At 39.0% G+C, this 23739-nt stretch overlaps 1 protein-coding gene across 1 annotated transcript in view; it reads left to right on the top strand.

Moving 5' to 3' along the window:
* Positions 1-23739, top strand: part of LOC134628446 (voltage-dependent T-type calcium channel subunit alpha-1I-like) — a 190994-nt gene that overhangs the window by 14651 nt on the left and 152604 nt on the right. The window contains exon 2 of the mRNA XM_063475124.1: positions 18311-18422. Within this exon, the coding sequence (XP_063331194.1) occupies positions 18311-18422 (112 nt within the window). The remainder of the gene's footprint in view (positions 1-18310; positions 18423-23739) is intronic.

The following is a 23739-nucleotide window of genomic DNA, read 5'->3' as shown; positions in this document are numbered from 1 at the left end:
GTTGTTTTTGCTCATATCAGAAAAATTCACATATTTCACAGCAGCATTCCATTTCTGTGAGTTAGCTTGATGATCCATGCATGCTAGCTATCTGCCGTTCACCAAATAACCCTCTTCTGGACACAAAACGTGGATTAAAGCAGGGTTTTTTCTGGGTTGGTGAGACTTTGATTGCTCAGTTAGAATTGAAGTGCTTATGATTACTATGATTACATTTGATAGCTATGGACAAACACCACAGCATGCATACAGGAGCCATCTTAGTGTGATGTGTGAATCACCTAAACTGGCTTATTTTTTGCGTGTAAGAGTCTTGGGTTTTCTTTAAGCTCCAAGTGGAGCCTAGACACATTTTGCAGTCCATTCCTGCAGTTTGTATCCTTGATCTTATTCTTTTGATCACCATCCACATTACTGCAAAACGCACTTTTCTTCACCAAATTTGGTGATACTCTCAAAAAGACAGTGTTATCCATTGTCGGGCTTTTTTACACTGATTTCATAGCAAAGATAACTTAAATAAATATTTGTCGATATTGCATAGATATGTATCAAAGTTTAACTAAACATAGAACTTTAACTTCTAACAGTCACATCATGCTGAGATATTGAGCCCCACAGATTTAACTCATAGTTCCTCACTGTGTGTTTTAATCCTCTTTGCATTTACCCCCTCTGCTCCAGACAGCCCCTTGCTGTTGATGCAATGTATTGCTGCACTGCTGTCATGCTGGTAGCTGCCAATATGCATTACTGTCAGAACAGCATCATCTGCTGAGCTCACAGACACTGAAATAACACACTTGCTCCTGTAGAGAGATGCCTAGGGGGTGTGCCACAGTTTTTGCATGTGAGTGTGTGTGTGTGTTGACAGGTGTGGGATCATTCAAGGTGAGCTGAGGCCTTCAAAGTAACACAAAACCAGTGATTAGCACTCCAGGGTTTGTATGTAATGCTAGTTGAATATGTATGTGGGTGCCTATATCAGTGTTTCAGTATTACTATTATCACCTCTGTTGTTTTCCATTTTGTTTCCTCCCTCCTCCATCCTTTCATCCCTCGCTTTTGCTTTCCCGCACCTCACAGCCATCTGTGTCGCCATGGTGATGTATAGAAGTCAGGTGGTTTGACCTGTGCTGGTTATGAGATCCCTCAGACTTGTGTGTGTGTGTGTGTGTGTTTGCATTTTATTTATTTATTTAGAACAGCCAGTCTGTCTATTATCAGAGGGGAAAAAAATAATCTGAAATTGAGCTTTAAGATAACATAAGTTTATCAAAAAGCTGGGTTTGAGTGTTTTTCTATGCATATTGCATAATGTAGTACTTGCAGCACCACCACCCCCAGAAAACAAGAAAAACAAACACAAAGTATTAAAAAAACAAAACAAAACATAGTTGTCTAGAACTCTGTACTCTTAGGCCGCTTCTACTGCAGATTTGATGTTCAGAGCCACCTTTATCAGCAACTTGAAGTAATCATTTTCTGTATGACTTCATTAGTTTCTCACATTATTATGGAATTTTGGCACAGTCTTCTTCTGATCATTGACATTTGGTATTTAGTTATGTACAGCTTCCTTCCACACCCTTTCCATCTGGACTTTGGGCCACTGTAACACCTTGCTTCTTTTCTTCTTCAGGCATTCTGTTGTAGATCTGCTGCTGTGCTTGGACTCATTGTCCTGTTGCATGACACAATTTGAGTCAAGCTTTAGCTGTTGGACAGACTGGCTCACATTTGACTTTGGAATACTTTGGTATACAGAGAAGGTTGACTCAATGACTACAAGGTGCCCAAGTCCTCTTGGTCCAAAACAAATCCAAATTATCACCTGTTGGGTCTGTGCTTCAGCAGGCCCACTAGTTCAGACTTATTCCCGTGAAGAAAGCACGACAGAACAGCGATCGATCGGTTTTACTTGCTAGCAAGGGAAGCCCGGTCGGAACCTCAGTACAGCACTCTGACCCGGACCTCAGAAGACTCCGACCTCGGCTCCCTCTGCAGCCTTTTTATTGAATACAGTAACCGTTTACACAAGCACCACCCATGGTAAAATCCCATGTGGTGTGTCAGGCACTGTATTTGTGTGTATGCATGTGTGTGTGTGTGTGTGTGTATGCACGTGAGTGAGTGTGTGTGGATTGGGGTGCGTTTGTGTGACTTCCTGCTGAGGATGTGCCTACAGTTACACTATAGCCCCCCTCACCATTCAACAGGCTGGGGAGGGGAACAGAAACAGAAGAATGTCTTTGATCATACAGTTTAAGGCAAGGCTTACAAATTTAAGTACAATAATGGCAACATTTAACAATTTCAACCTAACTTCACCCCTCAACCACCGTGCTTGGTAGCTGGTATGAGGTGATTATGCTGATAATTTGGATTTGGTTCTTGTCAAATGTGGTTCTCATGTTCAGAGGTCATTGTTCCAGAATTGGAAATTTTTTTCCTAGTATATTTATCACCACTGACATGCTTTTCAGTGATATGATATTCAGAATGCTAAAATGAGTCACCAAACTTACTCAGCCTGCTTAAGTGAACTCTATGTGGGAAACACTGAGGATGCCTTCTGGTGCAGTCCTGTCATTGCTTCCAGGACTGCTGGTGCAGTATATGTGTGGAGCCCTTCCTACAAGTCCAGTTCTGACCACTTGAAGCTTGGACATGCTGGATCTCCTCCACACTGTCAAAATAACAATACTTTAACATAAAACAACAAGCAGGGTCTGTGACATTTACAGAGTGTTGTTCCTCATTCTCCTGATGCCTCAGGATATTACAGAAGTTGGCAGTGTTGACAGTCCCAGGAGATGGATTCACACTGCATAACCTTGTCAATATCACAAAAATGATGAGCATGCTCCTATTTTTGCTCCTGACCTGATGCAATTTCTTCTAGCTTGCATTCTGTGGCCTCTTTCACTTGAAAGTAGTTTTTTGTTCATCTAGTTCATCTAACCTGGGCCAATCAAGTTTTTTCTCTCTAATATTGATCCATCCCTCAGCTGCCAGTTCTATTGTGGTTTGAGGAAGAAAGCACTTGCTATTGCATTAAAAAATCTGGCGTTCCATCAGATGCCTTGTGAGCAATTATATTGTATGACTTGCCAAAAAAGGTAAAAATGTCACGGTCCTGGGTCGGTTCGACCCAGCATTTTGGGTTTCTTATGCTTTGGTTTATTTTTGCATTATGGATCATTTCTTATCCTCTGGTGATGCTGTTTTGATCGTAATTGTGTTCTGTTCCTTTGCCAATGATGATGAGTATTTCTGGTTTGGTTTTTGTTAGCTTGCCCTCATGTTTAGTTTAGGTGGCCTGTGTTTGGTCTTCTCTGTCGTGTGCTTCCTGTTTTATTCTGAAGGTCCCCGTCTCATGTGAGTGTGTTCAGTTTACGTTTCCCCTGTCCCGTCAGCTCTGATTTCTCCCAGGTGTGTTCCCCTCCTGTCTCTCATCCCTTGATTACTGCCATGTGTATATAAGCCCCGTGTTTCCTTTGTTCTCTGTCGCGTCGTTAATGTCTTCAACCCTCAGGTTAACTGTGTGTTCGGTCTGCCAGCCTGTTTAGTTTATTTTCTGTTTTTCTCAGTTTAGGTTAGTTCTGTTCTGTTGCTATCCAGCAATAAAGCTGTGCGTTTTTGAGTCCACGTCTGCCTCTGAGTCCTGCATTTTGGGTCCTTTCTCCGTGCCTGCCTGCACACAGCCATGACAAAAAAGTCTCTAAATATTTCATATATAATAATAATTGCTAACAAACACCAAGAGGGAGGAGCGATTAACAAATACAGGGTTTTCTAGTGTCATCATTGAAACCACTGCATCAAAATCATTTTTTACTGTCACACACGTATTTTAACACATATGCTGCAAAATGCTCCTAATGAAGTCTGTCAACACTTAGAGGGTTGCCATTTTGGTTGCTTTACTTCAGCCACCACCATGCCAGTGAATATTCACCAGTCTGCCCTAATATGAGGGCTTTATTAAATATGAACACAGCTTTGTAGGACTGTGACCACACAGTGTACTGTTAATGTCACAGACCCTGCTCCCAACTTGGGAGTCATTTACGACAAACCCTGCAACATGTAGATTAAAATAGTGAATTTAGGCGCTATTATGTATTCCACCAAACATATCAAGCATACAGTGATACAAGAACATTATTGTGGAGAAGATCTATGCCATACTCATCCTAAGAAACACTTTATTGCTGGACTTGAAGGAAACAAGAATACAGGGAACTTAAACAGGGCAGTTACTTAGCACTAGTTAGGAAGTACTGAGTACTGGGAAGGTTACTTTTAAAATGTATTCCACTACAGATTACAGAATACATGCCCCAAAATGTATTTTGTAACGTAATCCGTTACGTTACTCAATGAGAGTAACGTATTCTAAATACTTTGGATTACTTAATGTATTATCATGCTTTTTACAACTACACGAGTGTACTATTGCTGTGTGATTTATTACTATTTATTACTATTACTGAAGGTTACCAATACCAACTAGATTTTTAAATCGTAATATAAAATGAGTAATAGTAACTTTTTGCAGCAATCTCGTATAGAAAACTATTCCGCGCGTATATAAAACAGGTCATGTCATTATGCGGGCCGCAAGTAGAGGTGACATGGCCCGCAAGATTGAGACACAGGCATTAGAGCCTCTTAATGACTGTGTTTTTTTTGGGTTTCCACCGGTGTGGAATTACCAAAAATAGAGAGTGAACAGCCTAAAATATGAAACAGGAAAAGACCGCCGTGTAATCCATTTATTTCAACAAAGTAACTGTATTCTGAACACCACCTTTTTAAATGGTAACTGTAACAGAATACAGTTAGTCATGTTTTGTATTTTAAATATGTAAAGCCGGTACATGTATTCTGTTACTCCCCAACACTGATCACAACTAACAAAACTGAACATTGCACACACAAGACAGGAGACTATCAAAATAAAATAGCTGTAACACACACTCTGAGACGTGAACTTGTCGATGAGACTGGGGATATCTAGACATGGAGACATGGAGAGAGAACAGGAGTAAACACAGAAGATTATGGAAATAGGAAAGGGGTAAATACAGGGACAGGACTACAGACATATTAACTAGACAAGACAGGGAAAGCAGACAGCAATGGATATACAACATAGAGAGATGAGACAGACACAGGGACATGACCAGGGAGACAGAAAGGATAATAAAACACAAACACTAGGGCAGACTGGACACGAAAAGGGACAAACATAAACAAACCTGAAATCAGCTATTATAAGTAGCAAACTCAGAAACTGTAGAAATTAATATATTCAGAAGCTAAAACAAACTTATACTTTCAAAGCGACATAGGGGTCAAAACCCAGGGATCCTAACATTTTTGTAGACAAAATAAGATGGTGTGGTTTATTTTCTGAACATTAGTTTTTAATTTATGAAAAATGTATTAGGTAAAAAAAAAGTTGCTATACTCCCAAATAAGCATAGAGTCAAAAACTGAGACACACTCAAATGAAACAGTTCTTCCAAGTTTAGCAAATAGCAGTCATTAGCCTATCATTAACACTGTCCTCCAATGATTGCTATCTGCACGCTGCTATCTTGGAAACTGTTGACTGGCATGTGCTAATGTGTTAATGTGTTGCGTTTGTGTGCACACATGCATGTTTGTGTTGTACTGTGGACCAAAATAGAAAGCCTCTTTACCCCACTCAAAGTGACACTTGTCCCTACAGACAGCACACTTTGTTCCTCTTGTTAAGATAATGAATATTAATGTGTCACCTTGTTATGTCTCAGCCAAATTATGATGATGGCAAACAAAAGCAAAATGCAGAGCGTTTTCAAACACTCATTCTGACGCCCTAGAGCTAATTGATCTCCATACATAAGCTGATGTTAGAGTGATGCTCGCGGACAGAGATGGTGAGAAAATACACCACTCGAAAAAAAAATGAAGTGAACACTTAAACCGCTTTAGGTTTGATTTTTGATTTTTTAAATTTTGACTCCAGCTGTCAGCGAGGCGATGGTTTTTATTTCCACTGACTCTTTTTATGTTACGTTCTATCTCCATCTCCCAATCTATATCAGTAGATATTTTCAACTTGACTATTTCATTTATCAATATGTGATGTGTTCCCATAATTCTTTTGAGCACTACATATGTATGTATATCTAAAGGGCCAAGGAGGACAAGATGTTTAGTGAAAATTAATGAAGAAATGTGGGTTGTAGGCAGTGTGGGCGAGATGAGTTATGTTAAACACTAATTAAAAAATGAAATGACAATCTATTCAACTTGGATATGGCAGTAAAAGCAGACATCATACTCCTGTTAAAAATAATTTATAAGATAATTTGTAGATACGATTATTAGCCAATCTTTGCAGTGACATTTTGGCATCTTATTTTAACTGCATGTTTTCCGTTAATGGATTCAGCAGCGCAAAGAAATAATTGCAAACAAACCACTAAACTCGGTGGTTTGTTTAAGGGCTTTCTTATGGTGTTGTGTCTGATTCTGTTGTCTTTGAAGTTGTTAGACTGAACAAGTGTGCCTTGTTTGGAACTGTTGCCATTAAAAAGACTCTTCTCTGTAAAAACCAACTTTGCAGCACAGTTCAGATTTGCAAAGTTGCTTCTGAACAAAACACAAGACAAATGAGATGAAAATGAGATGTTTGGTCATAATGCACAGCACCCAAAAACTGGGAACTCCTCTGGATTCCAAAGTATTCTAGAGCAGCGGTACCCAACCTGTTTTGCGCCACGGACTGGTTTGATGTCAGACAGTATTTTCACAGACCGGCCTTTAAGGTGTCACGGATAAATACAACAAAATAAAATGATACAACCAAGGCAAAAACTGTGGTATTTTGTAAATATAATAATAAACGCGAATTCACTGTGTAACTTTATTAGCAGTGTCCTCCTGAAATGCCCCAACAACATTGAGAGTAACATCCTCCTCTCTGCCCCTTAATACTCTCTGGTCGCTATGGTAATGCGTAAATATTTATTTCAAAATAAGACACACAACTAGGGACATCTCAGGCCCTCCAAGGTATGGAGGCCTATCTCCCCCCACCACTCCCCCTGCCGGCGGCAGACGCCCTCAGACATCGGTGCATTGGTGGTTCTTGGTGTCCAGGGATGGGCGTTCAGGTACGGCTCACTCCTGTTTTGCTAATATACTGCCATCATTTTGATACATACAGTTAACCATGTCACACGGTGCTCAAGCGTATTAATAGCGCTGTGATTTTAAAAAAATGTGATAAATATACTTTCTTTACTTTCTTACATCAAGGTGTAGCCTTTTTCTCCTGAGCTCATGTAAAGCTGTTTTCAGAGAAGGTGTTTCCCACAGGCCAGACACTTGAATCATAGTTATATAAAATATGATGCATTACAGTAGATTAAACAGAATGTAAAATAGCCCATTTAAAATGAACTCATCCAGCAGCAATATTCATCCATATAACACTGATAGTGAACATTTTTCTGCAGTATAATTACTTTTAGTTTTGATCCTTTATGTACACTTTGGCCATAATACAGTTTTATGTATAGTGATGTGTTGTCATAATGTTTTATTACTGCTTTTGCTAAAGTGTTAATCCTAAAAAAATTCTTTAAGCACTCATAGCCGTCAGCTAAAGATACTTCTGGCTTCTCCCTTGCCTGAAGGGGTCGCCACAGCAAGTGTTTGATTTGCCAGTGTTTTACCCTGTATGCCATTTCTGACACAACTCCAAAGGGAGTGTGTGTCTCTAGCTGGAAGTGAACCAACAACCCTTGGTTTGCCCAGCAAATATGTTAATACCATGTGACACCACATAGAGTGCAGTAACCTGCAGGAGGCTGTCGGCACGTATAAAAGACAGGAAAAAACAGTATTTTTTATTCTGGTCTCATTTGTCCTTTTAAACAGTGATGTCATCGACACAAAACTTAAAACACTTCAAAGTCACTGCATGCCACATTGCTAAACCCGTAATGCAGCCATTATTCAGCCACATATTCAGTAATGCGCATACATTCTTATATTTGTATATATATATTTATTCTTATAAATCTCACATTCCTATTCTTATATTTTGCTTTGCTCTTATGTTTCTTGTATTTTGCACACCTCTGTTGCTTGTGAAGCTTGCACACAAGAATGTCACTTACATGTGCTGTACCAGTGTGCCAGCACATGTGATGTGACAATAAAAGTGATTTGATTTGATTAATCAAAGTTTCAACAATTTAATAACAAAAATTGGGGAATTGTTTCATATTTTTAATATTTTATTGATATCCTGATTTTAGTGAACTAGCCGTGCTGAGTTACTTGGTAGAAAGTATACCAGCCTTGCTACTGTTCTCTGTTCATTTCACATTAGCTATGAGAGAGTGTGTGTCTGTTATTTCCTTTAACTGGTAGACATCTCCAGTATTTTTAGCTCAATCAGTAGTTGCATTACGTAGTTGAGGGTCAATCTGTTCATCTAGATTTTTTTCCCATTAGTTACACAAGCCTGGCAACACTGGAGGACGGAAATAGCATGCAACAGTGGTTGTGGGCAGAAGAGGAAACCTACCTACACACTTAACACCCATATCATATTACCATCATACTACACCAGAAGAAAGCAAGGGAGTGGATGGGAGGAGGAACAAAAAGGAAAGCACAGAAAATCCCACCACATGGTCCCAGTCAGAGACTGTGTGTGCTTGTTTGTGTCTCCCTGTTTTATAAACAGGCTTCTAACTGTAAATGTACACTGAGTATTTTCTTGTTGCTTCCATTCCCCATATCTGGCCATCGCTGCAGAAGGATACATTTGTTGGCAGCTGTTAAAAACCAGTAGAACTTCACCTGTCTCTCTCCATCTAATCAGTCCTCCATACTGCTGCAGTTTATTGACCTCCACCCCTTTCCAGCTAAATGACTCACAGTAAACTGACAAGTTCAGCCACACTATAGATTCTGTGTGGACAAAGTTTTAGACCTGTCATATAAAGTGTGTTCAATCTTAAGTGGTATCTTCTCACACAAGCAAGACTGATAACACCTTAATAAGCCAAACCGTAGTCTTGTCAGATGAAATGCAACTAACTTAGACTTCCATTAACAAACTTTGGATCCTCAATTAAAATGTCAAATAATGGAACAAGGATTTAATTGGCCAGAGAGTGTGTTATTCACGATATAAACGCATACGCACAAACCCACACACGACATGCAAATGCGCACACACAATAGAGGGTTCCTAATATTTTTGTAGGCGCTGGTTGCCACAGCAACAGGGCAGAGCTTATCTTAAGGAATCGTATGGCAGCTGTGCATTGGACAGAGGGGAGGGAAAAAAGTGGGAGGCACAGATAGAAAGAGAAGTCAGATATTTCTGAAGGTGTAAAGTTCAAGTATAATTCTTTTAATCTTTTTATCGGCCTGTTAGTAGAAGAAAGTTGGCCTCACAAAGGTTACTCCTAATTTGGAAGAAAACAGTTTCTATTAAATCTCACCATCTGTGCAGCTGCAGCTTGTAGCTGATTCCTCATTGTAGTCATTAATTTTAAGACAAACCTCCCACTGAGCTAGAGATAAAAGGAGAAAGTTATGACACTTACAAATGCATGATAATTCAGCAATATAAATTACTTGGAGTAATATGATTTCGTACTCTTAGGGTTTACCATGTAACCTTCAATAATTCCAGCGAGGTTCTATTACTTATCGCGTATTTTTTATTTTTTTATTATATACTTCATAATCATATCATGAGAATTTTGTTTCTTTTTCCAGGGTGGAATGACTGTACAGCAAACATCATTGGTTAAGTGTTTCTTAACAAGTTGCACCTTGATCAGATTGCATTCATAGCCATCAAGCTTCTAGCATACTCTTGGCTGGATGTTTGACCTCTCTTCTCGGCACAATAGGGTTGAGGTCCTGGCTTTGGGAAAGCCACTTTCTGAAGCTTAATGTTAGCCTGCTTTATCCGTTCTAAAACCAGGTTTATGTGTGACGATCATCATTATGCTCTTGGAACCCAGTTGTTAGTTAATTTCAAACATGTAGCTGTTGATTTGACTTAAAGATGAAGAATTTAGAGGAAGTCCTCCTTCTTCGTTATTCCATTCACTTTGTGAATTTATCTCTAGTAAAACGCATGATTCTACCATCACCAAACAGCTCAATCTTTCTCTTGTCTGACCATAAAACCTTTCTTCAGAAGGCATTTGGCTTGTCTATATGGACAGCTGTTAATTTCAGTGGAACTTGAAGGTGTTGATTTTGGAGGAGGGGCTTCTTTCATAGTTGGCAACCTTTCAGTCCTGCTGCCTAAACTGATGCTGGTAATGTAATAACCATAGTCACCAACAGAATCCATAGTTTTTAGTTGGGGATCTCCCATTTGTCCCACAGGGTGGTTGGCTCAGCTGTGATTCACTGATTCACAGTATGTGAATCATTCTATTTCAAAGCTTACTGAAGCAATGCAAAAAACCCACATGAACAAATAGTAGCCTCCTGAACTATTAACGCTCAAAACTGTACAGATCTACTCTTGCCATGAATACTTAAAAATTCAAACCTATAATCGACAGAAGGCACGGGCAGAATCAGTGCTGTGTGTTGGCATGAACAGCTCGTATATCACACCTTAGTCAGACATCTCACTGAAATATTATGTTTACAGCAACATAATACAATAACTGTTTCTCATCCAAGTTCCAATCTCATCACATAAAAAGGTTTAACAGTAATAAGTACATATCCCCCAGAGTCTACAAGTGGATGGGGTGGTGAAGTCATCGAAACAGCATGCACTGAATCCAAATAAGATTCCAAGTCTGACAAAAGTAGTGAATACAATGCTTTGTGAGACAATAGGTACCTGTTGTCATATCTGCAACGTGCTTTGAGTTTACACAGTGTTGTGTTTAATAGAATGAATAAGGATCTCTGTATTCTTTTCTCAAAGCATCATGAATCCACCATGTCATTCACTATATCATATTGAACTAACTGATAAGTAAATATTGTGCCTTTATGTGTCTATGTTTCTGTGCGGAAATGCTCACTCCTCTGACCTGACAGCTGAAGGAAAAGAGAACCTGACATGAGACGCTGTGAAGCATTACCATGTGATATCCCATGACATTTACTGCTGTCCAGCACACACACTGATATACCATCACACACAAACACACTTCGTTCTCCCTCTTTCCAGCCAGCTGTACTAGATCGAGGAACCCCCTGATGGAAAATTCCAGGAAAGAAGAAGCCTGCCTATGTCTGTGAATATTATGCAGTGAAAGAGGAGCACATATGGAGAGTAAAATGAGGAAGAGTGCAGAGAGTGAGTGAGTGAATGAAAAGGTGAGATGTAAAACTAGGAACAAAAGAGCCACAAACAAGCTTGTGAAAATGTTTCTACAGTTGTAGAATAAGTGGCTGTTCTGTATGTGCTCTATAAACACCTAGTGTTTATACACTTTCTGCTTTTAATCATTAGTTTTTCTTCAATCTATAGCTCCTTTATCTTTTGTCTTGTTTTTCTCCCCTCACCACTTACTGTAGCATTGCATATGGCTACCCCTCCCGTAGCCTGGATCTGCTGGAGGTTTCCTCTTGTTAAAAGACAGTTTTCCTTCCCACTGCCACCAAGTGCTTGCTAATAGGAGGTCTGATTGTTGGGGTTTCTGTGTATTATTGTAGGGTGACAGTTATTGTGTTTTGGCGCTACAGTTGACTCCGGATGGTTTGGGGGTGGGGGTTACTTTCCTCAGAGTGCCCACGAATTCTGAAAAACCATACATTTTGGATGAGGTGAAAAAAGAACTTATAAATGCCCATTTTTATAGTTTAAACCTTAAATATGTCTTAGGGCTTTAAGAAGAACAAAATGAAAAACAATGACAACACTCAGGAAAGCACTAAACATAGCTATGTGCAGCAAACTTGATGATGTGCTCTTGGATTGGTTGCTTTCAAACCTTGACCTCTGAGTACAGGGATATTTCACCATCCCAAGCTGTGCTTTCCTTTAAAAAAAATTGCAGAGAATAGTTACGGTTCCTGTGAAATTGCTGGGTTACTGCAAGCAATTATTAGTTAGGTTCTAAAGTAAAAAAAACTGATACTGAGAAATCTTGCGGGGGTGTACTTATATAAATAAAATTGAATTGAACTGAACTGTATCCCAAATGTGATGAGAGCAGCACAGTTTGCATCACATAAAAATTTTAAGCAACAGGATTTTCCTTTTTGAGCCTACTAAACAACTTGGCAGATATCAGACTTTTTTAAATAAAAAAAATCAGGAGGTGATATCAATCTAGCATAACAGATTTAAAAAAGCAAAAAAAAAGAGAAAAAAATCTGTTGTGCATTTCCTAATACCATCGAATGGTTATGAAGAGTTTATTTCACCACAGTACAGTTCTGAAATGTGTTTAAAAAAACTATTCTTAGTTTAATTTAGTTCATTTAAAGCAATTACTTCTTACTTTTCTGAAATATTCTCAACTTTCTCGCTGCGAATGAAATTAAATATTAGTCATACTGTAGCATGGGGGCGGGATCCTGTGAAGTTGGTGGGAGTCTTCATCTTTATTACTGGGGTTATCTTAATCTGCAGGAATGTAGACCTGTGTGTACGGGATTTCATGACAAATTAACTTTTACCAACCTGTCAGCACCTGTTTGGCTTTAGTGAGAAATGGCTAAGGAGAACTCCCCCAGTTTTGCATGACTGTCTAGTTACAGGACTTAAAGTTACAGCAAGCTCTTTGCAACTCCATTGTGTGCATTGTTCAGGGCTTAATAGTACACGGTGGAGTATGTGAAGATAGACTGGAGGTATGGAATTGGAAGACACTAAAACAAAGTTTTCTGACATTCAAAAATAAGATCTGTGCTATTTCTGGGGGGTAAGCAGTTATGAATATATTAATGATAAACATACTGTCCTTCACACAGCGTCACATAACTATACCGCCGCTCTGTTTCTCAGAAGTTGTTGAACTAATCCACTATTTTAAACTTCACACCTCCAGAACCTCCAGAGATTCTTGTTTAGTTTCAGTTTTTCCATGAATCTAAATATCACGCCTCTGTTTTAAAGCACAATCATTCTGTATTGAAGCTTCTTTAATGAGGCAGAACATTTTATGTGGAAAGTGATGTTTTCAGCATATGAAAGAAATCTAACTTAAAGACACCAAGTTACAAACTGAAATAACCTCCCCATAAACCCACCTCTTTCTCCTCTTCATTTCCCTTTTTCTCTCCATCCTTTTGTGCCGGTTTACTTCATTTGATAGTCGATTGGTTTCCATGGAAACCAGAGGTCGTTTGCCTCCTGCGTGTCTCTTTGGGAACAATAAAAACAAGCGAGGAAAGCAAGAGAGAGAGAAGGCAGAGAGACACTGAGGAATGGGTAGACAGAGTGACGCCATGCAGTGAGGTATTAAGAATTCATTTATCCCCCGCTGCCGCACACTTTCAGCCTCCCAGCTCTTTCCAGCTCTGTCACGCTGATGCTTTTGGCACATCCAAATCTTCTGGGTAATGGTCTCCAGTGCCACTGCATTTTATCTGGCCTTTTAAAAAAATCTTAGATTTGTTTCCTCCTGGCTGTATGATGTACTCTGCGCGGTTGGAAGAATGTAAAAGGTTTAAGGGGCTGAAGACAGTCGATTTAATCAGTCAATCTCAGAAGGACTATTTTGCAAGTGTTTCAAAATGATCTGATCAAGGATGCCTTTAATTTATAGGCTTAAACATTTCCATCCTTTTAACAGTAAACATCAAAGCACCTTCAAGTAGGGCCGGACGATATGAGGAAAATCCTATTTCACTTTTGTTTTTTTGGGTTTTTGCGATATCACGATACACGATATATATTGCAATATGTTTAAATAACCTGTTTAACCATAAGTGTTATATTTAACCACACTGAGTATATTCGATATATCCCTGCCCATCCTTGTCTTCAAGCCAGTCAGTTGACAAGCACTGGGCAAGCATGTTAGTGTAATCACCTACTGTACAGTGCACATAATTGTGCTGTGTAATTGTACCTCCAGATCTTTTAATGGTGCTGTTTAGTGACCTGCATTGAATTACTGTAGGTGTTATAAGGAGCTTCTACTAGTGAGTGACAGCCGCTGGATGAATGCGAAGCAGACCGTGCTGAAAGCAGCAGACGCTACTTTACAATTACTCCTGAAGAACAAAAAAAAATGAAGGTTAAAAAATTCAGAAGGTGAAATAGTTCTATGAAACTATTTCAGAGTTAATCTTCGAACACCCGGTCTGTAATAGAGCTTTGCGCTTTGAATTTCACCTCATTTTCCTTCCAGTGTTGATGTGAGGTGCGTGTGCATGTCTGCGTGAGAGAGTAAAAAAAGATGGAGCCTCCTCCAAGGCACCTACACTAATTGACTCATTTTTCAGAAGTGGCGAGAGATAGACAGACACTTGCACATTGTTAAAGGCAGCTCATGTATAGGCGGAGTGAATTAGAAGGTAACTGGAAAGCTGGGCACTCCAGCAACACGCTAAAGAATGCATTTAGGAGTGAAAATGACCCCAGGATAATCCTAATAGTATTAGTCCAAAAGCTGTCATCATTACTTAGTGCGAGGAAAGAAGAAAGCGCTGACCTGCAATTTTGTCTAGCTATGCCTGGAAAGGCATTCGTGTTCTAGGGGGTGGATTCACAGACACTGCCTGGAGGTTCTCACATAGGCTCAGTGACACCTGAGGATGATATCTCTGTCCTCATTAGGAAGGGCTAGCTACACAAAAAGCTGAAGTGGTAAAAGTGTGTGTGTGTCTCTGTGTGTGTGTGTGTGTGTGTGCGCGCTTGTAGAATGGTGATATAACTGAATTATTTGTTTCGTTACTGCATTTCCAATTGATTTTACTACACCTCATCAATTATATTGATCCAAATATCGATAGCATCAATACCAACACTGATATTATTATTGGATCGTGATAGGATTAATACTTTATTTCTGTATTAATCTGTCATCGAACTTCAGGATGCAGCTTACTGAGTTGTGTTAAATTCCAAACGTCAAAACACAGGAAAAGCTCAAAGGTGTGTTTTGCTGTGTTAACTCATCACAGTGATTTACTGGTCATTAAAATGTGTTCAGAATTTGAACATCGATAATAATTCATCCCATAACTCATGACACACTGCTCTCCCCTACATACGCAGCCTTCATGTTAAGCGTATTGATGCTGTTATCATACTGATCGTCATACAGCAAAAGTTACAAAGCTCTATACAGAAAAGGGAAAAAAGAAAAAAAATGAGCACACAGTGTTTTCCAAGTAAATGGAATGGGAAAACACAGAGGGGGTCCATTAATCAGTGATATAATTATTAATTCATGTTCAGAAGTAATCAGAATTCTAAAAGCAATACTTAACAAGTAGTCTCTGTTTACCCTGCAGTGACCTGGAATTTCAAGGATGGATGGATGGATGGAGTTCCAGTTTCCATTTAAAAATGTGAAATCTATTGTTGAAAAAAAATTGTAAAAGGAGAAAGTTTGGGTTTTTTTTTTAAATCCCTTTGACTTTTCACAATAATCTCATTATATTTGTTGGGCTTTTAAATTGTAAGAAGAGAAGGATTAAATTAGATTATCTTCAAAACAATCAAAGAAAACATTTCAGTTAATACGGGAGTATGTGTTTGATTTATGAAAATTAGGAAAATGTTAAACATGCACATACACTGTGAAGATCATCAAGTATTTGTTATGTATTTTCAGGCAAGTAGTGCATAAAGAGTGATTGAATCACAAAAGACCTAACCTATTACTGTGCCATTCTAATTGGTAGACACAGTACAAAGATTGTACGTTATACTTGCCTTCATGTTGGAACGTATAATTTCAAATGTTTCTATTTTTTTTCCCATATTAACAATGTAAAAATGACACATGTAAGTGCCTATTTGTTACGCTGTTGTTGCTTTCAACCCTGGCTATGCATATAATACTCAGAACTTTGCATACAGTTCAAATATAATTTTTTCTGTGTAACTCAATTTTAAAAAGCTGTCATGCAGTTAATTGATCCATGCATTTGATGGTCTATGACAGATCTTTCCTCTTAACCATGTGTCACGTCTGCTTTGCAGCTGTTAGCCTGTTGGATGTCGATATTAAACGTGCCACCCTGCGGTGAAAATTCCTCTTTACATGATCCCTGTCAGCTGACACGTATTGACTTAATGTTTGATTTAATGTGAAACCTAATGTGCCCAAGTGTGTGTGTGTACATGAATCTGTGCTAAAGTGTGGGCGGGTGATTTGAGTGTTATGTGTTTGAACCTGTTGGTTATTTTGCACGTGCATATGTGTGTGGCTTTCCGCTCATATGTGTTTGGAGAAGTGGGTGTTTGTGTGCGGCTCTCTGTCTTTGTGTTTATGTGTATGCATGTGTTTTGCCCACTCAAAGCCTATCTTTATCCATCCTGCGATATCTAAAGTAGTCCATCTTCTTGTGGGAAGGTTCAGGCAGGGCCAAGACGAGCGTGTTGAGAAGTTAATGTTTTCAGGAGACTCTCTGTGTGTCTTGCTGAAGCTGCACCTGTCCTGCTGTCTGTGTATGGTAAGCTGCTCGGGAAGTGTTTCAGCTTCCTGTTCTGTATAGCCTCCGGGAGGGATTGGACCTCCTGGGCTATTACAGCATATCGTCCTTCACACACTTGTTAGCTGAGCATTGCATTCCCTCCACGAACACACGGTGAATGAATTTTGAATCACTTCCTCTTGCTCTTTCTTTGCCAATACAGTTTGATTTTTCTTCTTCAGCCTGCTCCATTTAACTTTTCTCAGAACAAGTGTTGTTCAGGTTTTGGTTCACTCAAAATATTCAGCATCATCACACATATTCTGACATTTGCTATGCAGGATTTTGATTACTCGCGTCATAGAGGATATTCCTATTAGAAACCACTGAAACAGTAGGGCTCCAGCATCTTGCTGGCAGACAGTAGATGGTGCCGTTCAGTTCTATGAAATGTCTCTGCAGCATCTGATGCAGCTCATTTGTCTTTATGATTTAAATGGCTTTGGGGTGCATAAGTGAGTGTCAGCAGAGTGATGAAGTTAAATAAGAAAAGTGCATTTTTCATAGAGTGTGTCATAGATATCACACATTACACTTTCTAATACTACCGCACTCTTCTGTGTCAGTGAGGATTAACTTTTATGGAGTGATCAAAGAAAAGCTATGGCAGGTTTTTAAAATTGGATCTTCTTCTTCTTCTGTTATTGCCATAGTTTTCATAGCAGTTATAAAAAATAATGCTGACTCTGAGAACCCGTCATAGAATATAAAAGCACTCTGCAGATATAAGAGTGTTGGTTAAAAAAAAAAAAGAAACACTAAAAAAACTATGGTAGGGATTGACTGCTGTTCTGTAGCAGAAGATGGACTGAATTATAAATTATACTATATTTGCACATTTTGCATCTTGCACGTCTTCGTCCTGTCTCGTCTACAATATCCTGACAATAACTTGAACCTGGTATTCAATACCTACTGCACAATCCATTTTGTATTGTTCCTGTCCTGTCAGTTATCATTATAGTATTTAATAGTATCGTATAGTTAGTAATTAGTACCATTTTTTCCCTTAATTTTACCAAAATTTAGCACATTATTTATTTGTAATTCCTAGTCTTAAATCACTTGGAGATATGTCTATTATATTCTTATAATTACACCAAGGGGTGCTTGGGTGAAGCAGCATTTCGGTACGCTGTAAACTGTTGTATTGACAATAAAGCTCTTGATCAGTTTAGACCATATACCTCCTTTACAGTCAAAAGCTGAACATGCTATTAGCCATTTAAAGCCCGGACCATTAAATAATTGCTGGAAAATTCAATTTTTTTAAATGGAGTGTTTATTAAACCTTTTGGCATTTTAAAAAATGTTTGGCTTTTTTGAGCAATTTGTTGGTTAAAAATTTATTCTGCAATTTATTTGTGTTTTTTTAGGGGAAAAAAAAAACAGTGATCATGTAAAAGTCAAAAAAATTGTATGTACATGATACACTTGGCATTAAGAGGTTAGTAGCTGGAGAACTGAGTTAGCAGGTTACTTTTGTTATTTGTTTCTATTCTCTCATCATTTTTTAAATGAAGTGTCTTCATAGAGTTGCTATTGTTTAAAGTACGAACGACCCATTTTCCCTTCACTGGAACATAAAGTCTTGGCTTTCCCTTTGTGAGGAGTTCTCCTTAACCAGATGTGTGTATACATGGTTCGAACGTGTGAGTATGATGGTGATCCTGTTGAACTGCGTTACCCTGGGAATGTACCAGCCCTGTGAGAACATCGACTGCTCCTCAGACCGATGCCAGATACTACAGGTACAACACAAACGTGCACGAAATCCACCCCTAGCTTGTAGCAACATCCCATAAAGTCTCAAAGGAACTGTATGTGTGCTCTTAACAGTGCCTTGTGTGTGTGTGTTGTTTTGTTTTTATGCAATCATTTCATATGAATTCTACTTCCTATGGACACATGGACATGTGATTCTGATAAAAATATGTTTGATCCCATAGACGTCTGTTAAGTAAAGCAATACAGACTCTTTTCTTTTGTTGCTTGGAGACGAGTTGTGTTTAGATGCATAGTCTCTCCCATGAGGTCCATTCTGAGCCAGGAAAATCCCTCTGATAACATAAATATTCCTTTTAAAGTGTTGTATGGGCTACAGGTGTTGAGGGAGTTCTTTAAAGGGTCCTAAAAGTCAAATGGACCAGTTAGACTGGTTTATGTACTGCATATTTGATTAGAATCTCTACATACACGGTCATATTGCAGAAAAGAAGATAGAAACACACACTGATACATCCAAACTCAGCTTTATCCCAACCTTGCCTCATTTGCCCATCATGCTCTTCTTCCCCCCATGCTGGCCACTGTAACTGCTTGCACTGAGTCACTGCTAGCATGTGGTCTTTATGCTGCAGCGAGCATGACTCTGTCATGTATGGCACCTCTGCAGCTTCACTCATCATTTGGCAGGACACGGAATCCCTTCTCACTTATGTCAAAGGTGGCTCGAGTGGGTATAACATCTGTGCTAGAGCCTGCGCACATATGCCTTCCGTCTGCCGGGGCAAAGAGCGTGCTGAATCACACGCAATACACACGAGGCACTGCACACATCATATAGCATAGCAGCAAACGTAGACACACACAGTAGATTGATTCAAGTGTCTGTGGGGGGGTGGGGTGGTTGTTGAGTTGGATCTAATAGAATTTCTCCTCCAAGTATCTATAGATCCTATTCAATATGAGCATGGATTTAGTGGGCTACAGCCCCACAGTCAATACGCCGCTCTCAGAAAATCTGCTGTTCAATAACATGATCTCCATGCTGGCTCAGCAGCGAAATCTATAAGCTCTAACAAATGTGGGCTGAGAGACCTTTGGAGGCTTAGGAGGCCACTAGCAGACATTGTTTGATGATGGATGAGTGCAAGTCCATTGTTGTGCAAAAGTCTTGAGCTACCCCTCCTCTCTTTGGAATTTGCTTCCAAGGAGCAGAGTTTCTTCTGGTTTGGGGTAATAAATCTCCAGGTTTTCTGAAGTGTTTCAAAGTTTTCGTTGTACCTGACCATTTCCAGAGGAATGTGTTTTGTTTGTTAGCCCACTTAACACTGACCGATGAATCGTTCAAGGTTAAAGAGTTGAATAAGGTTCATTTATAAATGGTGTCATCTTTGTATCATTCTCCTCTTTAGCACATCCATTGCTCAGAACTGTTAATAAAACTATATGGTTTTTTTTTTAAACAATTCTAACAGTGCCTCAGATTGACAGTGCTCTCCAGTCAGTGGGTCTCAAACTTTGGTTCCTTATGAAATATCTCAGTATCTAATTCACAGTTTTCCATGATATTGGCCTATTTTCATGAAGCTTCTTACTCACTCTAAGGCTGTGTCCACACGTACACAGGTATTTTTGAAAACGGAGATTTTCTATTCATTTGGGCCTTTCGTCCACACGTAAACGGCGTTATCGATCACTGAAAATTGAGATTTTTAAACACTCCTGCCAGGGTGGAGATTTTCGAAAACTCAGTTTTTGCGTTTAAGTGTGGATGAGGAAAATGGGCATTTACTCACGCAGCATCAAAGGTGTGCGCCGTTTTTGACGTCACGCTGTGCGCCACGTTATTGTTTACATGAGATAAATTTCTACAGTTTGTGACCCGTGGTAGGTACCTGTTTCAATAGGACAGAGCCGAAGGCATACAGTCAGTTAAAATGGGTTTAATGTTAACACAAAATAAAAGTAAACATGTAACAGCAGAACCTAAAAACAAATAAAAACTTTACTTTGTTAAATGTGGTAAGAAACGATAAAATTGTATGATTGCCGGTGAGACAGGATAAGCGCTGCGGGGAACCTGTTAAAAACAAATCAACATATAACACACGTTAAAAGGGACGGCAATTCACACTGAATCCCAACTGGGCAAAACACTATAAAAAGGTGAATCTTCAGTGTCGTCTTCACTCAGGATAGAGACAAAATACTGTTGCTGTTAATCTGACTATCTGCAGTTTTTACACACTTACATATACACACAGTTACTGTTTCTCCATTTAGAAAGACAGAGGTGTCACAGTGAACTTCTACACTCGGGGTGGGGGGGTTGCTTAAGTCTCCCTTGGGTTAGCAAACTTTACCGAAGGTAGCGCCTCATCCATCTTTCCAGCAAAGGTCAAGGTTGGAAAGTCTGACCACTCCTCCTCATTAGTAAGCTGGTCTGGCATACCTGCACTAAATAGGATGCATGTTTTCAGCAGCAAACAAGTCAGGAAACAAAGATCCACCTTAATGGTTCAGATTTGGGTCGCGTCGCTTGCAGTACGTCGCTCTGAAAATCAAATTACAGGCAACACCGAGTGTGTCAGTTTGTCTCTAATCCCCCAGTATGAATAGAAAGGAGCTCCAGCTAATCTAGGCTTTTTGCACACAACAGTAGTTGCATTCCTCGGCGAGATGAATTCTTTGATTTGTTTAAATGTGTTTTTTCTTTCTTTTCTTTTTTTAATTAGATGCTTGATTAAAGCTATGTGAGGTGTGAGGATTTTGACGTGAGGCTTACCTCTGATTACTGCGCAGAATAATTGTTTTCCATCACTTCACCTTTTAAGGAAACCTGTTGATTTGAGCTTGACGGCATTTAGATGATGTCATGGAAGAAGCGTCTTTGCTGCCATCAGTTTGCTTTTCACACACAACATCATCAAAAGTCTTACTGTGTACAGACAAAAAGTCTGTCTCATTCATCAGAAAATCTGTTAAATTTGTGCTTGTACATTTGGCATGTTACATTTAAAGGAAATATGTATAATGGATCTTTAGAGCTGTTGCTAAAGCAAACCAAAATACAACAAAATTCATTGATATTGAGTTTTACTGCCTGTTATGGTAAAAAGTCATGGACCTGGACCAATTAATGTGATTTTCACCTAAAAATGACAGTCAGTTAATTCTAAGGAAGATTGTAGAAGAAGTGATAAATCATTTTGCACAAAATGAATAGATGAATTTATTCAATCGTAGCCTAAAAGGGCCTACGGCCACTCAGATGATCTAAAAACTGTGTTTATAATTTGTGTCAAAATAAATCTAGTTGGAACCTTAACTTCAATTTTTCTACATGTAGTGTTGATATACCGTATTTTCCACACTATAAGGCGCACTTAAGATCCTTTAATTTTCTCAAAAATCGACAGTGCGCCTTATATATGAATTCTGGTTGTGCTTGCTGACCTCAAACCGATTTTGTGTATTACACACCGCTCAAAAATCTGTCAAAAAATGTTTTAGTACGACTTTGGTAAGCTACGAAGCCGCACCGCTTGATGGATTGTCCGAGCATTACAGCTACTGTAGTCAGGAGCCTCACTGGGTAATCTGGGTCCAAAACTCCGTCTGTTCAGTAGTGATGGGATTTTCGGCTCTTTTTAGAGAACCAGCTCTTTCGGCTCGGCTCACTAAAAAGAGCCGGCTCTTTCGGCTCCGAACCGGCTCTTTAGGTTGTTTTGTTGCTTTAATTAATTTATTATTAACAACAATATAAAATTATGCACAAAAGGAATTACTAATGTAAAAAAAAGTGGTTTTATTTATATATGTTTATATATAAATATATGCGATGGCCCCTAGAGACAAAGCATGTACAAACTCCAAAACATATTTCTAGCATTAACTGAACAGAGCAGAGCTACCTAGATCACTTAAATTACACAGTTGAAAGCATATGTGTATTGTTTGTGTATTTATACACAAGCACTCATATATATTCAAATAATTCAAAAAAATGTTCATTTACCTGTTACTACCACACACCAAATCCGGTCATTGGTACTTGCTGGCTTGTGTAGCCACTAGGTAACAAAAGCTCAACACTGTGCCTAGCATCCTGGAGCACTTCTGTTGTCTTTTGTACGTGTTTTGAAGTTTGTACATGCTTTGTCTCTAGGGGCCACCGTAAATATACTTTTATTTATTCACTCCACATAAAATGTAATAAATAAATCATATAATACAAAACCAACTATTCACATTTCAACTTTTAACTATTTAAATTTTCAGCTTTTTCCTTTTAAACAAATTTAAAGTGAAACAACACAAAACACTGCAAACCACAACACAATTAAATATAAATTAAAATATGAAAACAAAAAGAAGATGCACATTCTCTGTCATATGGGCCTGCATGAATAAACTTTCTGAATCCTTTATCATCCGCAACTGAAAATAGTTGTGGATGATTACTATACCTTTCTAATGTGATGTTGTTGTCTCTGGCTCTCTTTCTCTCTCTCTCCCTCCCGCTCTGTTCCTGTGCTACTGCGAGTGTAACTACCGCCCCTCCCCCTTCTGCCCAGCGCAAAGCACAAGGCTCGCTTGCGGAGTGAAGCGGAAAAAAAGTGCGAGAGAGAGGGTGAGAGAAAGAAAAAAAACCCACGGCTCTCGATAAGGAGCCGGCTCGCGTCGTTCACATCAAAGATCCGGCTCTAAGAGCCATTTCGTTCGCGAACGACACATCACTACTGTTCAGGTCCCAAAGTCAAACGAACACTGCGGCACACTGAGAGTTAAAAACTGTCTAAATTCTTTCATCTTTAATAAAATGATCAGTGTTGCTGCTTTACCAGGTGTAACAATTAAGTTTAACATCCAGGCATCCATGAAAACAGAATTTATCAATTTAACTGAGTTGGAAGTTAGCAGGAAGTTAGCTTACTAGTTTCCACCTAAACATGATATGCCATGTTCTGACTGAGATTTCTGAAAAAATTAAAAGGTACAGCTCTGCTATCACTTCCAAAATAAATGAAGACAGAAAACTAAACAGGCATTTGTCAAGCGGTTTTATTTATTTATTTGTGCGCGTGTGTGTGTGTGTACATTTGCATCTGCTTGTCTATGAGATGCGAGGCCTTTTCACAGATGTGACTTCCTTTTCACAGACATGCATCATTTATTTAATGTAATCAGTTTTTCAGTGGTAAACCTATAAGGAAATGACGATTCTCCTGGTCACCGTTTCCATGAAACTTAAAAAACAAGCAAAAAAAGAAATAAATTGTGAGTTCAAACGATGATTAAAGTCAGTTAGTTTTACTTTTGCACGATAAATTTAACAGACGT

This window comes from Pelmatolapia mariae, linkage group LG6 (genome assembly GCF_036321145.2).
Source record: "Pelmatolapia mariae isolate MD_Pm_ZW linkage group LG6, Pm_UMD_F_2, whole genome shotgun sequence".
In the NCBI taxonomy this organism is placed as follows: domain Eukaryota; kingdom Metazoa; phylum Chordata; class Actinopteri; order Cichliformes; family Cichlidae; genus Pelmatolapia; species Pelmatolapia mariae.
This window is presented reverse-complemented; position numbering and strand designations above follow the sequence as displayed.